The sequence below is a fragment of the Natrix helvetica genome, assembly GCF_964273705.1.
Source record: "Natrix helvetica genome assembly, chromosome: 12".
Classification (NCBI taxonomy): domain Eukaryota; kingdom Metazoa; phylum Chordata; class Lepidosauria; order Squamata; family Natricidae; genus Natrix; species Natrix helvetica.
Window position 1 is genome coordinate 18,446,209 of NC_138556.1, and position 13,799 is coordinate 18,460,007.

At 42.1% G+C, this 13,799-nt stretch overlaps 1 protein-coding gene across 3 annotated transcripts in view; it reads right to left on the minus strand.

Annotated features, from left to right (window-relative positions):
- The window catches only part of SCAPER (S-phase cyclin A associated protein in the ER), an 86,460-nt gene that overhangs the window by 26,793 nt on the left and 45,868 nt on the right, over window positions 1-13,799 (minus strand). For all 3 annotated transcript variants that reach the window (XM_081964976.1, XM_081964975.1, XM_081964977.1), the window contains 2 exons: window positions 7,930-8,045; window positions 1,293-1,416 (listed from right to left, as the gene is read on the minus strand). In XM_081964976.1, the coding sequence (XP_081821102.1) occupies window positions 1,293-1,416; window positions 7,930-8,045 (240 nt within the window). The remainder of the gene's footprint in view (window positions 1-1,292; window positions 1,417-7,929; window positions 8,046-13,799) is intronic.

The following is a 13,799-nucleotide window of genomic DNA, read 5'->3' on the forward strand; positions in this document are numbered from 1 at the left end:
TGTTAAGTCGTGGACTACCTGCTTTGTGGTTTCCTACAAACCCGAGTCCTAGAGGGCATTTTGTAAACGCAAATTCCTTCGGGGGACAAATTGGAAAAGAAAACCACGGAGAAGCCGAATGTACAAGCCGTGTTCAGATTCCATTTGTCTAACTACACGGTTGCCCCCCACACTCCCCGCTAAGGACCCACACTTAAGTGTTTATCAATGGCCCTGTGGTTCTCAGGATCAAACAGGGCAGCGTGAATTATTTACGGCACATACACAACTTTTCAATTAAGCAACCCCTTGCCTCTGGAAAACACCCCTCCCTGCCACCATTTATAAGTAGCAATTCCAGACTAAATATCTCATGATGAGTGGGCCACTATGAATTAAAAATGAACTCCTGATGAAATATTTAATGACAGCTAAAATGAAGGGGGAAGTCAAAGCTTCTTCTTCTCCTCCTCCTCCTCTTCCTCCTCCTTTCTTTTCCTCTTCTTCTTCTTCACCTCCTCCTCCTTCCTTTTTCTCTTCTCCTCTTCCTCCTCCTTTCTTTTCCTCTTCTTCTTCTTCACCTCCTCCTCCTTCCTTTTTCTCTTCTCCTCTTCCAACTCCTCTTCCTCCTCCTTTCTTTTCCTCTTCTTCTTCTTCACCTCCTCCTCCTCCTCCTCCTCCTTCCTTTTTCTCTTCTCCTCTTCCTCCTTCTCCTCCTCCCATTAAAGCTTATCTGTTTGGTAAATTTTATTTGCAGAGCCCTGCTCTGAGGTGCATAAAGGTATGTAATTTTAGCTTTTTTGAGAACAGCGCCTCTGTCGAATGCCAGAGACTGCACTAACCTAGAATCCGTGTGAATTGTAGAAAAATCAGGAGGGTTGTTTTGGAGCCCCCATTTAACATTTGCCATTTTTGATACTTTCAATATATAATCTATTGGAGTCTTTTTGGAACCTGTCATCCAGAAGTGAAAAACTGAAGATGGTAAATGTTGGAGGTGGAGGAAGAAAAAGGGAACGGGTAGAAACATTAGAGGAAAATGTCCTTCTCTCTTAATTTTCTTTTCTGGGCTGGCGTATTTTTATTCGGACTACAAGCCTAGGGGATAATTGTCACGTTCCACCATCATTGCAGTAATGACAAATAGGATTTTTAACTACTGTCCCTCACTAGATGCTCAGGAACACTCCTGAAGTAGAACATCCAAAGTTGGAGACCTAAGTTTTAGGGAAATACATCCCCTCCCAAGACAGATTAAATCTCAGTTTAAACTCATATATATATTTCTCAAATATACTCAAATTTCCACCTACCATTAACTGATGCATCAAAAGATCCGTTAGAAAAGTAATCTTGTTGCTGAAGAGAACATAGGAGCAGTTTTCCAGACAGTTATTGCAGGCTAGATAATAAGCGCTGATTGCACTACAGAGTGATCTAGGAGAGAAAATGAAATTTTAATCACAATAAAGGGGCAAAAAAATAAGGCAAGACAATATATCTGTAATATAAAAATACTTTGTTGCTTTGACACTTACGCTGTGGAATAATAATAATAATAATAATAATAATAATAATAATAATAATAATAATAATAATAATAATAATAATTTACAAATAACCCGAGGCAGTGAACATATCCAACACACAAAATGTAAAGTTTAAAGGCTGAAGATGAATGACGGATCGTCATTTGGAGCACAACACGCCAGATATCACGGTTGTCGAGGGCCGAAGTGTACAGTTTATTGATATCGCTGTTCCTGGAGATGCCAGAGTCGAAGAAAAAGAACTAGAAAAAATCATGAAATATCGCGACCTGACCATCAAAACTACGCAATTATGGATGAAACAGGTAACTGTGATACCCATTGTCATCGGGGCACTTGGCACCATGTCCAAGAATTTTACAAGATACATCAAGAAATTGCAGCTTCCTGCAATAACACCAGCGGAACTGCAAAAAACTGTGCTACTCGGAACATTTTATACTTTAAGAAGGTACCTGGTTGATACCTAGGATGCTGGCAGCAAACCGTATCAACCATTAGGACCAGTCAGTGGTATTTGCGACGCATCTTTAAATGTTCAGTTGACTGAGTTTCATGTTTCATTAATAAAGTATATAACAACAACAACAACAACAACAATTTACAAATAGGCAGTGAATTTACGAGGCAGTGAACATATCCAACACACAAAATGTAAGGTTTAAAGGCTGAAGTTTCCCAAATAAACTTTTCTGTGTAGGAAATAGAACCAAGTATGAAGTAGATATGGCCACCCATCAAACAATATTTGCTAATTTATGTTAGCAAACTGTTTTGCAAACCTCATTGAAGTTAATTTTTTCCTTTTCATGTTTAAGAATGTTTAGAAGACATGCAATTTTAGAGACAGAACTGATCACTGGCCAACCTCCTTTCAAGATCAGCAGGGGGACCAAAGAGATTTTAAAAAAAAATCACTTTTCTCTACAATTGATGATGCCCAGTTGGGAATAGTTTAGGAGAAAAAAAACCTGCATTTGCAAACCAGGTTGGAGGAGGCCTAAATGTGAGGAAAGCCGGCAAGCAGAGCTCCTTAGAGCCAAACCAAGAGGGATTCCTTCCCCCTGGAATCTCTGGGGATCCATTTACGCTTCTTAAGAGCACGGAAAGAAAACAAAGAAAGCTATTTGTAGGATCTTCTTCCACAGGACTTCACCAGGAGTCAGATGGCAGTCAAGCACAAAGAAACTGGTCAACCATGCAGCCCTTCTGCAAATTTGATTTTAAGGTATATTTTAGGAAAGACATTCTAACGCTTAACAACTAATTCCCACAACACTGTCAATAATTTACCAAGACTGTATGACTATTTTTCTTCTCTTCCTTCCTAGTATCTATCTCTCCCCATTTATGACTATAACCACGTTGCTTGTATCTTACAGTTTATATTGTTTTTATTGCTTCCTAGTACGATTTGATAGCTTATTAGTAACCTTGACTATCACTAAGTGTTGTGTCTTTTTATTCTTGATGAATGTATTTTTATTCTCCTTATGTACACTGAGAGCATCTGCACCAAAGACAAATTCCTCGTGTGTCCAATCACACTTGGCCAATAAAGAATTCTATTCTATTCTATTCTATTCTATTCTATTCTATTCTATTCCTTATTCTATTCTATTCTATTCTATTCTACTCCTTATTCTATTCTACTTCCTATTCTATTCTATTCTGATGGTCTTGTAGCACCTTTTCTGGCAAGTGTGTTTTATTAAAGGCCGTATGCTTTCAGCTCATGAATCTTATGCCTTTTAATAACATTTATCAGTTGGGAAAGGGGCTACAAGAATCTTGGTATTTATTTATTTTTTGCCACTGGAGAATAACGTGGCTCTCTTCCTCCCCCAAAAGGGCCATCAGGGTTTTGGGTTTTTTTTTTAACTGAAAAGGTGAGTCTAACATATCGAATTGGTGGTCTGTAGATTTCTAGGTCCTCTCTCAATCTTTTGAAATTCCTGATCCTGGAGACTGAGAGGATTAGACATAGAAGAAGGGAAGGAAAAAGATGGAAGGGAAGGAGAAGGGGAGGGGAGGGAAGGAGAGGAAAGGAAAGGAAGAAGATGGAAGGGAAGGGAAAAGATGGTAGGGAAGGGAAGGGAAGGAATATGATGTAAGGGAAGGGGGAAAATGGTAGGGAAGGGTAGGGGAGGGAAGGAAAGGTAAGAAAAGGAAGAAGATGGAAAGGAAGGGAAAAATGGTAGGGAAGGGGAGGGGAGGGGAGGAAAGGAAGAAGATGGAAAGGAAGGGAAAGGAAGAAGGAAAGGGAAGGGGTTTACTCCAGCATCTTCATCCTTCATTTTGTTGTGCTACATAGCATTACAGTTTACAAACTCCAAGCTGATTCATTGTCAAGCGTAATTCTTGTCCACCAATCACATGCAACAGGTCCAGGGACAGGTAAGTTTAAGGACTGTCTTTGATTTAAAAATAAATATATGGAAGGACTTGGCATCACCCGATGACTTCTTGCAGCCAGCCAAAAGGCGTCCTGGAGGCGCTCCGTTTTAATCTCACTGGGATTAAGGAGACTTGTCTGTTTGCTTGTGGGATTAGAGGATATCGTGGTCTATTTGGAGCTTGTGAACCGGCAAGGGGAATGGTTAAATAACGTTCTGCCTCTACGACAACTTGCAGCAAGCCTAAACCGTGGTTGCCTTCAGAGAATTATCCATCAAGATTTTTGAAGGAAGACTAACCTTGGTTTCACCAAATCATGGTTTAACTCTTGGCTGTTGGCTTTGAACTGTTGGCCCCCATTCTCTCCTCGCCCTGTTTTAACTGGTCCATTGGAAAATGATTTCATCCTTTAGGCTTGGAGCCAGATCAGCTCAAAGATGCTTAACATGGGATGTTTTTTTTATAATGGCTCTGCATATATAATTGTACAACAGCTAGCATTGATGCTGTTACCTAGTTGGGCAAGGAAATGTCTTCAAGAAAACAACTAAGCTAAGAGAGCACCAAGGACTTCACAGTCAAACTCCAAGCTATAAATATTCTGTCCTATTGGCTTTATAATGGTTTCACCACCCCAATGTATCAATAAATTGACTTGGATTTATAAATACATAGAAATAAACACACACGTACATACTATAGTTTGATTTGAATATAACATTAGAGAGTTTAAACTTGGAAGCTAAGAAATATGTAAAATAGTTTAAAAAAATGTCCAGCGAGTATTAAATTGTGGTGGTGGTAATGATTTGATATAATAATTATATAAGCATTCTCTTTAATGCTCTGGGCCGAAATTGACATCAATATATCCTGCATACAATCAATAATTGTGTCTGGGATAGTTTATTTTCAGTCAATTAGTGAAAACTATCAATCAAGCTACAGAATTTGCTAATAAGGAAGCATTCTCTCGGCCAAACATGCATATCAATTTATATCAGATAAATGACATTTAAAACTAATTATGTCTATCTTTTTAAAATAAAACATTGCGTTCCCTGCTATATATCCTTGATTTTTTTTTTACCATGTTCTTTTAAAAATATCAGCGGATCTAAATGTTTATTCCAGAAAGCACAGCATGCTTAAGACTTTCAAAATTATTCTCCCAAATTTGACAAAACGACATCCCTGAAGCTGTCGTTTCCCCAGTGATTTTTTCCCATCCCTTCTGGGATTATAATGTGAGGAGTTGGGGAGGTTTCCAACATTTGAAGATTTCCCCAGACAGAAAAAGATTCGATATAAACAAACGAATAAACAGATGCCACTTATTTTTTCAACGGCAACGTGGTGGGACTTGAGAATCTGGCGTGGGGTGGGGGTGGCCTCGTGAGTTAGACAGGGTGACATAAGCTTGTTAATGGCTATAATTAGAAAGAATTTGGAAAGATTCCTGGCACAATTTCAGTTCTGCTGCTGCTTTTGAAAATTCAGATGTGCAAATGTCAGGAGGGAGGAAGCCCCAGGAGGTTGGATGTGTTAAATAGGAGATTTAAATCAGTAAAACTAATTTCTTTATTTTAATCTTATTAAAAAAAACAACAGCTGTCAACTGTCACCACTTTTTTTTTTCTCAAAGACTCCCAGACAAGCATCAAACGGTCGATGTTTCCAAGGGAGTTTATTGTTTTAACTTGTGATATACCCACTTAACAATAAGTCGTTTTGCAGTTTGGCTGGAACTATTATTACTTTTATTATTATTTTAAATTTTTCTCCCAACTCCACCCTATCCAAATGCCCCCAGAAGGGAAGAAAGGAAGAAAAAAAAAGATTGTGATGGTACCTAAACCTAACGTGAATTGCTTGAGGATTGCTACTGAATTAAACCAAGCTTGAGTATCACTAAATCAGTTTTAAGAGCTGATGGCACAGCATTTAACTGGGCAGTTCTGCAAGTTGGTTGTAAATCCCAATAAAACTGCTTAATTTTCTTTAAGAGGGGCTGCACTGAAATTAACTGGAAGAATGAATCACACCGAGATTATACGTATCGCATTATTTAGCAAATAAAAATGATCTCGTGAATAAAAACCCGGAGCCATTGAAGAAACATCTTTGGGGTTTTTTTTTTGACTATGGAAACCCCTGATTCGCAAATCTAATTTGTGCCTTCATTTGCAGAATCTCTGCTCAGTTTTTATTCTAAGATGCTTGCTGGGGAGAGATTTATAAATCTGCCAAGTTTGTTATATTGCACAGATAAATTCTTGTCTTCCGTTATGTAACTGTTAAAGGTGAGACGTTTAGCATTTGCCATCCATTTTTCAAAAAAAAAATCTGTTTGTTTTAAATGAAGATATTCAATGAAAGAAACAATCCCTCCACTGAATGGCAGCACAGAAGGAAGTTTTGATCCAACAGAGTTACAAAGGACACGGAATTTAGAGTTATTTGGTTGCATTTAGAGAAACTAAGTTCAAATGGAGGCTAAAACATATGAAGAACGGTTGCAGGAACTGGGTATGTCTAGTTTAATGAAAAGAAGGACTAGGGGAGACATGATAGCAGTCTTCCAATATCTCAGGGGTTGCCACAAAGAAGAGGGAGTTAAGCTACTCTCCAAAGCACCTGAGTTAGAACAAGAAGCAATGGGTGGAAACTAACCAAGGAGAGAAGCAACTTAGAACTGAGGAGAAATTTCCTGACAGTTAGAACAATGAATGAATAGAACAACTTTCCCTCCAGAAGTTATGAATGCTCCAACACTGGAAGTTTTTAAGAAGAGATTGGATGACCATTTGTCTGGAATGGTATAGGATCTCCTGCCTAAGCAGGGGGTTGGACTAGAAGACCTTAAAGGTCCCTTCCAACTCTGTTATTCTATTCTATTCTAAATAGTTGCTCAGCTCTAAAACTTAATTTTTTTCTTTTAGGGTTGGAATGGTGTTCTGGGGGGGCGGGGGGGGGAAAACGTTTAGCTCCCGAAGGAAACATGGAAAACGAATTAAAAACAAACATATTTGTTTGATCCCTATACTGAATCCCCTCTGGTTTTTCCCCTAAATGAATCGATTGCGAAATACTTATTTATCGGCAAACCCATGTAAGGGAACTAGGGGAGAGAAAAGTTTGAGATTGCTAGCAGCACACAGTTTGCTCCTCCCAATAATCTGTTTCTGATAGTCATTGATTTCTACAGAGGGCCAGATCATCTGAAAATCGATCAACCCTCTGCGTTTGCAATAACTTTAAAAATTTGCTGTGGCTGCAAAAAAAACCCAACAACCCTGTCCAGGGTTGTATTGAAAGGCTTCATTTTAGGGTTAAAGTGGCGATGAGCTTTTTAAAAGTCACAAAAACGGGTCCCTGCCAACGTTTAGCTATGATTAATTGCCCACTTGTCCTAAACTTGCAGTCAAGGATCCACGCCAAAAGGGCGGTGCGGAGATTCTGAGCTCACACAAAGAGCTCTCTATTTGCACAATCCGAAGCAGGGTTTGTTTGTGTGTGTGTGTGTGTGTGTGTGTGTGTGTGTGTGCCCGCCCGCATTAGCAGCTTCCTTTTTTTCACTTCCTTGTTTTTTGTCTTTCATCACTTGCTCCTGACTTACTCGAAACGCTCCAGATAATGTCTCAGGATACCTGTGTTTTTTTCTGGTGGAGAAAAAGAAAACAGAAAAAGAAAACAGAAAAAGAAAGAAAGAAGGAAGAAAGAAGAAAGGAAGGAAGACAGAAAGGAGAAAGAAGAAAGAAAGAAAAAAAGAAAAAAGACAAAGAAAGAAAATAGAAAGACAGACAGACAGAAAGAAAGAAAAAGAAAGAAAAAAGACAGAAAGAAGGAAGGAAGGAAGGAAGGAAGGAAGGAAGGAAGGAAGGAAGGAAGGAAGGAAGGAAGGAAGACAGGTAGAGAAAAGGGAGCTAGAAAAGTCACCTTGACCACAAATGACATTAAATCATTGAGTGATCTAAAACTGGCCAAGCGGCATCAGACTTACTTCAAAGGGATTCTTGAAACGGAGTTCAGGTTGATGGATGTTGTGGCAACTTGAAGGACTTGCTCCAGAGCGGAAAACCCACCAGCCACATGGAAGGCGACCTGATCTGCTCCATTCTGGAGAGGGGGACACAAAAGGAAGAGCGGGTACATTAACGGAGGTGTTGCTTTCAAGCAGGGCATCAATTCATGGTTGAAGGCCACCATTCTCACATTCCCTGGAAGAGAGCGAGAGGGAAATCGGTGCATCTTCACCATTGGATCATTACCATGTGCAGGGCTAAGTAGAAAAAGGGTTGCAACCGATGTAGGACTCAGGACAGGTTCACACCCTAAGCTTTGAGAAGGGATATCTATGTAGAGTAGCCGAAGAAAGGTATGTGGATGGTTTTGGAGGGCAGGAGAAGCAGAAACACGAACCCTCTTATGCTGGGATGTTTCACTGCCAACATGTCTCCGATGACCCTTCCAATTCAACTGGTCAAGGTCTCACGTTAAGAAAAAAACTGGTTTAATGCGGAGATCGGTCAGCAGAGGTCAGCATCCCGACAGCAGGAAAGTCCTAGCGGTGGACAAGGAGAAGCAAGGACTCCCTGGAGAAGAGCCTCATGCTGGAAACGATGGAGGGCAAAAGAAGAAGAAGGGGACGACAGAGAAGGAGGTGGCTGGATGGAGTCACCGAAGCAGCCGGCATGAGCTTCAATGGACTCCAGAGGATGGTAGAGGACAGGAAGGCCTGGAGGAATGTGGTCCATGGGGTCGCGATAGGTCGGACAGGACTTTGCAACTAACAACAACAACAACAAAGATAGATGGATGGATGGATAGATAGATGATGGACTGGCAGACAGACAGATAGATCTAAGAGCCTAATGCTGGGAATGAGGGAGGGCAAAAGAAGAAGAGGACGACAGAGAAGGAGGTAGCTGGATGGAGTCACCGAAGCAGTCGGCGTGAGCTTCAATGGACTCCAGAGGATGGTAGAGGACAGGAAGGCCTGGAGGAACGTGGTCCACGGGGTCGCGATGGGTCGGACACGACTTCAGAACTAATAACAATAAATGCTTGCTGGGGAATTCTGGGAGGTGAAGTCCACAAGTCTTAAAAAAAATTGCCAAAGTTGGACACCCCTCCATTAAAACCATCTTTCTGTTTTCAGAAACTTTTTTTTTAATGAAAACCACATCCTCTTCCTTAGGACACCCTCCTAGGACTAAAAGGTACTCAGATTATTCTTGGCAAGAATCCTAGACTAGCAATGTTGTAAATAAAACCAGAGACAACCCTGCCACCCCTCCACCCCCATCCTCACATACACACAAAACTAATTCTCCGGCTTCTGTGCCAAGAAAAAAAAAACACCTCCTCACTTGATGCTTAAAGTAAGCAAGGGGACAGATGGATATTAAGCCGTTTTTTCCCCTTCCCCAGAGGATAAATAAGCAAGTTTTTTTAAAAAAATGGAGCAAAATATTGATTCCTCTCCTTCAACCTGGACAATCCTAAGATACAAACTGGACCCTGGCAGGAGGCAGCTGAAAATATTTTGCAGGAAAACAAGTCTTTTAATTGATCAGCCTGACCGGTCAAGAAGTCCTTGGCTTACAACAGTTTGTTTAGTGACCGTCCAAAGCTGCAACAGCACTGAAAAAAAGCGACTGACGGCTGTTTTTCACACTTATGACCGTTGCAAAATACTGCAAAATCCCCATTTCCTCCCCACCCCAGCCAAAGGTGACATTTGCTGGTCCTTTGAACTACTCAAATTTTCTGCTACCGGTTCTCCAGAACCTGTCAGAACCTGCTGGATTTCACCCCTGATGGAAATCAATAACAACTGTTTACCTTTCAGCATTAAACAGCTATTGCACTTTGCGGACAAAGTGGGCATTTCAGCAGAAGGGGAAATATTTCCTAAGTGAAAAGAGAGGCTTTTTAAAACCAGCTTTGCTGGCTAGGGAATTCTGGGAGTTGAAGTCCGCCAGGCTTAAAAGTTGCCAAAGTTGGAGATACCCCTGCCTTAAATTTCAGAAATTTCCTGACGGTTACAACAATAAACCAGCGGACGTCGCAGGTGCTTCATCCCTGCAGGTTTTCAAGAAGACGCTGGATGACAATTTATCTGAAGAGATATAGGGTCCCCTGCTTGAGCAGGGGGTTGGACTAGAAGACCTCCCAAGGTCCCTTCCAACTCTTGCTAGTCTGAATTTTAAGCTTTAGATTGAAAACCGAGCTGCTCTGCAAAATGAAAACCCACCCCAGGAAAAATGACCGATGGCCGAAAGCCACTTGCTGAAGATCTGACAATGCGCAGATTCTAATGTAAATAACCCAGGCCGGACTCTGCAACCCGCCAAGCTGACATCCCCGACTGTCTCTGCGCTGCCTGCGATAAACACTGTCTGCCTGCCAGCAGTCGCTCCCCCCCCCCATTTCACAGTTACGACAAACACTGGGCTGAAATGTAAATACCTGACCTCAAGACCGGGAGTCTTCATTTTTTGGGGGGTGGGTGGGAAATAGAAATGAAATGGAATCGGTGTTAGCGGTCAAGGAGGGACGAGAGAGTCGTTTGCAATGCTTGCAAAAATTCACAGACCAGGCCACGAAGTTTGGTCCCTGAGTGGAGATTAAAATAGCAGCCGAAGAAGTGGGAATTTTAAAGGGGTTTCCTTCTCCCCCCCCCCATCCTTTTTGTTCTGAAGTCAAGCCAATTTTCCCTATCGTTTGGGAAAAAAAGTTGAGCTGGGAAGGGATATGTCAAGGGACTTTTTCTACTTTTGGACGCATTTATTGTGGCTTGTAAATCTTAGTAAGGTAAAGGTAAAGGTTCCCCTTGCACATACATGCTAGTCGTTCCTGACTCTAGGGGGCAGTTCTCATCTCCGTTTCAAAGCCGAAGAGCCAGCGCTGTCCGAAGACGTCTCCGTGGTCATGTGGCCGGCATGACCCAACGCCAAAGACGCACGGAATGCTGTTCCCTTCCCACCAAAGGTGGCTCCTATTTTTCTACTCGCATTTTTACGTGTTTTCGAACTGCTAGGTTGGCAGAAGCTGGGACAAGTCACAGGAGCTCACTCTGTTACGCGGTGTTAGGGATTCGAACCGCCAAACTGCCGACCTTTCTGATCGACAAGCTCAGCGTCTTAGCCACTGAGCCACCGCGTCCCTCTAAAAATATTCATCTATTAACTTCCCTGTATATATATTACACTTATTTTTAAATTTAAGTAGAATCACTCAAAGGGACTGTTATTTAAGCACTTTGTCGCATTTTGCAGCCTGGCTCTTGACCGAAGGTGTATGAAACAAGTGCTTTGGGTTAAAACGAATATAGAAATGTGGATCTTTCAGCATCGTGCCCGCACCCTGGGAAAAATATCAGCACCACTGGGTTGAGTTGGGAGGCTCTAAAAATGGAAAGGAATGACTGAATAAAACCTTGCAAAGCAATACAAAACGAGTGCGGCTTCACAGCTTTTAACAAAGGAAGGGGCCAGGGAATTGAACCAGCTCACAAACAACACATGCAAAATGATCAAGGACCAGAACTGGGCTGATTTATCGGAGGTGAGTTGGGCTGAGGAGTGGGTGGGGACTGGCCTAAAGCCACCCATTTGGTTTTTATGGCTAAGGAGGCGCTAGAATTCACCGTCACCCAGTTTCTGGCCTGATGCCTTCACCACCAAACTGGCTTCCCAACATTAACTCCAACTTCTTTTATTTCTCTTGTGGAAAAAAACCCACACGGATAGTGTTTTTTTAAAAAGTTTTTCATTTTTACTCTCTTACATACAGTTACAGGTATATATTCACAGAGTTATAATTCTTATTTATATTTATCACTTTTACACATTTGGGTTCCCTCTCCCTTTCCTTCTTCCCTTGCCTCTCCCCTACTCCTCTCTTCTTCTTCCCCTTCCTACCCTCTCTCCTTCACCCAGCATTCCTCTCCTCTTCCTTCCTTCCTTCCTTCCCTCTCTTCCTTTCCTTTCCTACCAACAGAGCTTTTAAGCAAGGGCTCCTGGGTTTGTACCAATTGTGTTCTTTCCTTTTTTTAAAAGAAAAAGCTAAGAGGGACGGGGTTTTGCATATCTGAGAGGGAGAGAGATGGAGAAAGAGATTCTCTTTTCCCCAGGGGCAATTCCTTGTCCAACCCCGACCATTAGCAAAGTTAAATCAATGTAAGCAGCTTTTCTGCAATGACAGCTCCCCGCTCTTGGCTTTGTTGTAACGTTGGGGGTCTGGGGTTTATTTCCCTCCCCCTCTCTCTTTTTTTAATGCTCCCGGGGGAAATTCAATTAACAGCCTCCCTCTCTTCCTCTCTGTCAGGAAAAGTGACACTATCAAGATCCTTTTCACATCCCCCCACCCCACCCCACCTCTGGACAAGCAAGCCGTGTGTCTACGGATTTCTCAACTCCGTGATTTAACAAGAGAATTACAGCCGGCTTCTGGAAATGACTATGGATGCTGTGTCAGAAACAGCATGGAAGCTGCGGAAACCCATCTCCCCTGACGCTATTGATTAGGACAGGCAGGAAGGAGGATACGTCAGGGCTGGCAGACAAATGCTTAAGGAGAAGGATGATGGAGGAGGAGGAGGAGGAAGAGAAGTAGAGAAGGAGGAGGAAGAGGAAGGGGAGGAGGAGGAGAAGGAAGAGGAAGGAGGTGGTGGAGGAGGAGGATGGAGATGGAAGAGGAGAAGTAGGGAAGGAGTAGGAGGAAGAGGAAGAGAAGGAGGAAGAGGTGGAAGAAGAGGAGGAGGAAGAGAAGAAAGAGGAGAAGAGCAGGAGACTGCTTTGTCCACATGGTAGTCTGAAATGGTCCTCTTTGGGGAGAAGACCTGAAGTCATGCTAAGACACCATGGAAGAGATTCCAAGCTTCCATGGAAGAAAAACCAGATTGTTCTGGGCTTCCTATTTGGAAGAAGAAAATCAGACATCTCGGTCACACATTATTCAAACCAGGAAAGCAGCTTCTCTGCTTTTCTTAGTTCAGTGTTTCCCAACCTCAGCAACTTTAAGATGGGTGGGCTTCCACTTCCATACCACCCTGATTAAGGACCCACTGAATCTTAATCCATCACCAGTTTTCCCCAACCTGTTAGGATGAAGCTGGTGAGATAACAACCATCCTTAAGAAGACTGTTGGGTCAACGTACCTCAGCTATCTTCCATGGTTTTAAAGGATTTTTCTCTATGGGCAAGTATACGTTGACTTAAAAAGATAAAGGTTCCCCTTGCACATATGTGCTAGCCGTTCCTGACTCTAGGGGGCGGTGCTCATCTCCGTTTCAAAGCCAAAGATCCAGCGCTGTCCGAAGACGTCTCTGTGGTCATGTGGCCGGCATGACTCAATGCTGAAGGTCCATGGAACGCTGTTACTGTCCCACCAAAGGTGGTCCTTATTTTTGTACTTGCATTTTAACGTGCTTTCGAACTGCTAGGTTGGCAGAAGCTGGGACAAGTAACGGGAGCTCAATCTGTCACACGGTGCTAAGGATTCGAAACGCCGAACTGTCGACCTTTCTGATCGACAAACTTAGTGTCTTAGCCATTGAGCCACCGTTTGACTTAGAAGAACATACACAAAAAAAACCCTATCATATAAAACCTAAGAAGTTATAGAGTTTGTGTGCAGACACCTTCATTTTAGTCTTCATCCAGACTTTTTGACGTTGAGTAAAAATAAGTCTTGGGGGAGAAAAAATCAGAGTCTAAAGAGCCATGTGTTGGACTACACATCCCATCTTCCTGGTCAGGTCATAAATTGGGGCATGATGGGAGCTGTGAATGCAACTGCAGGATATCAAATGGATGGAATTGCTTTCAGAAAGGTATTTTGTTCCCAGCATTATTTATTTAATA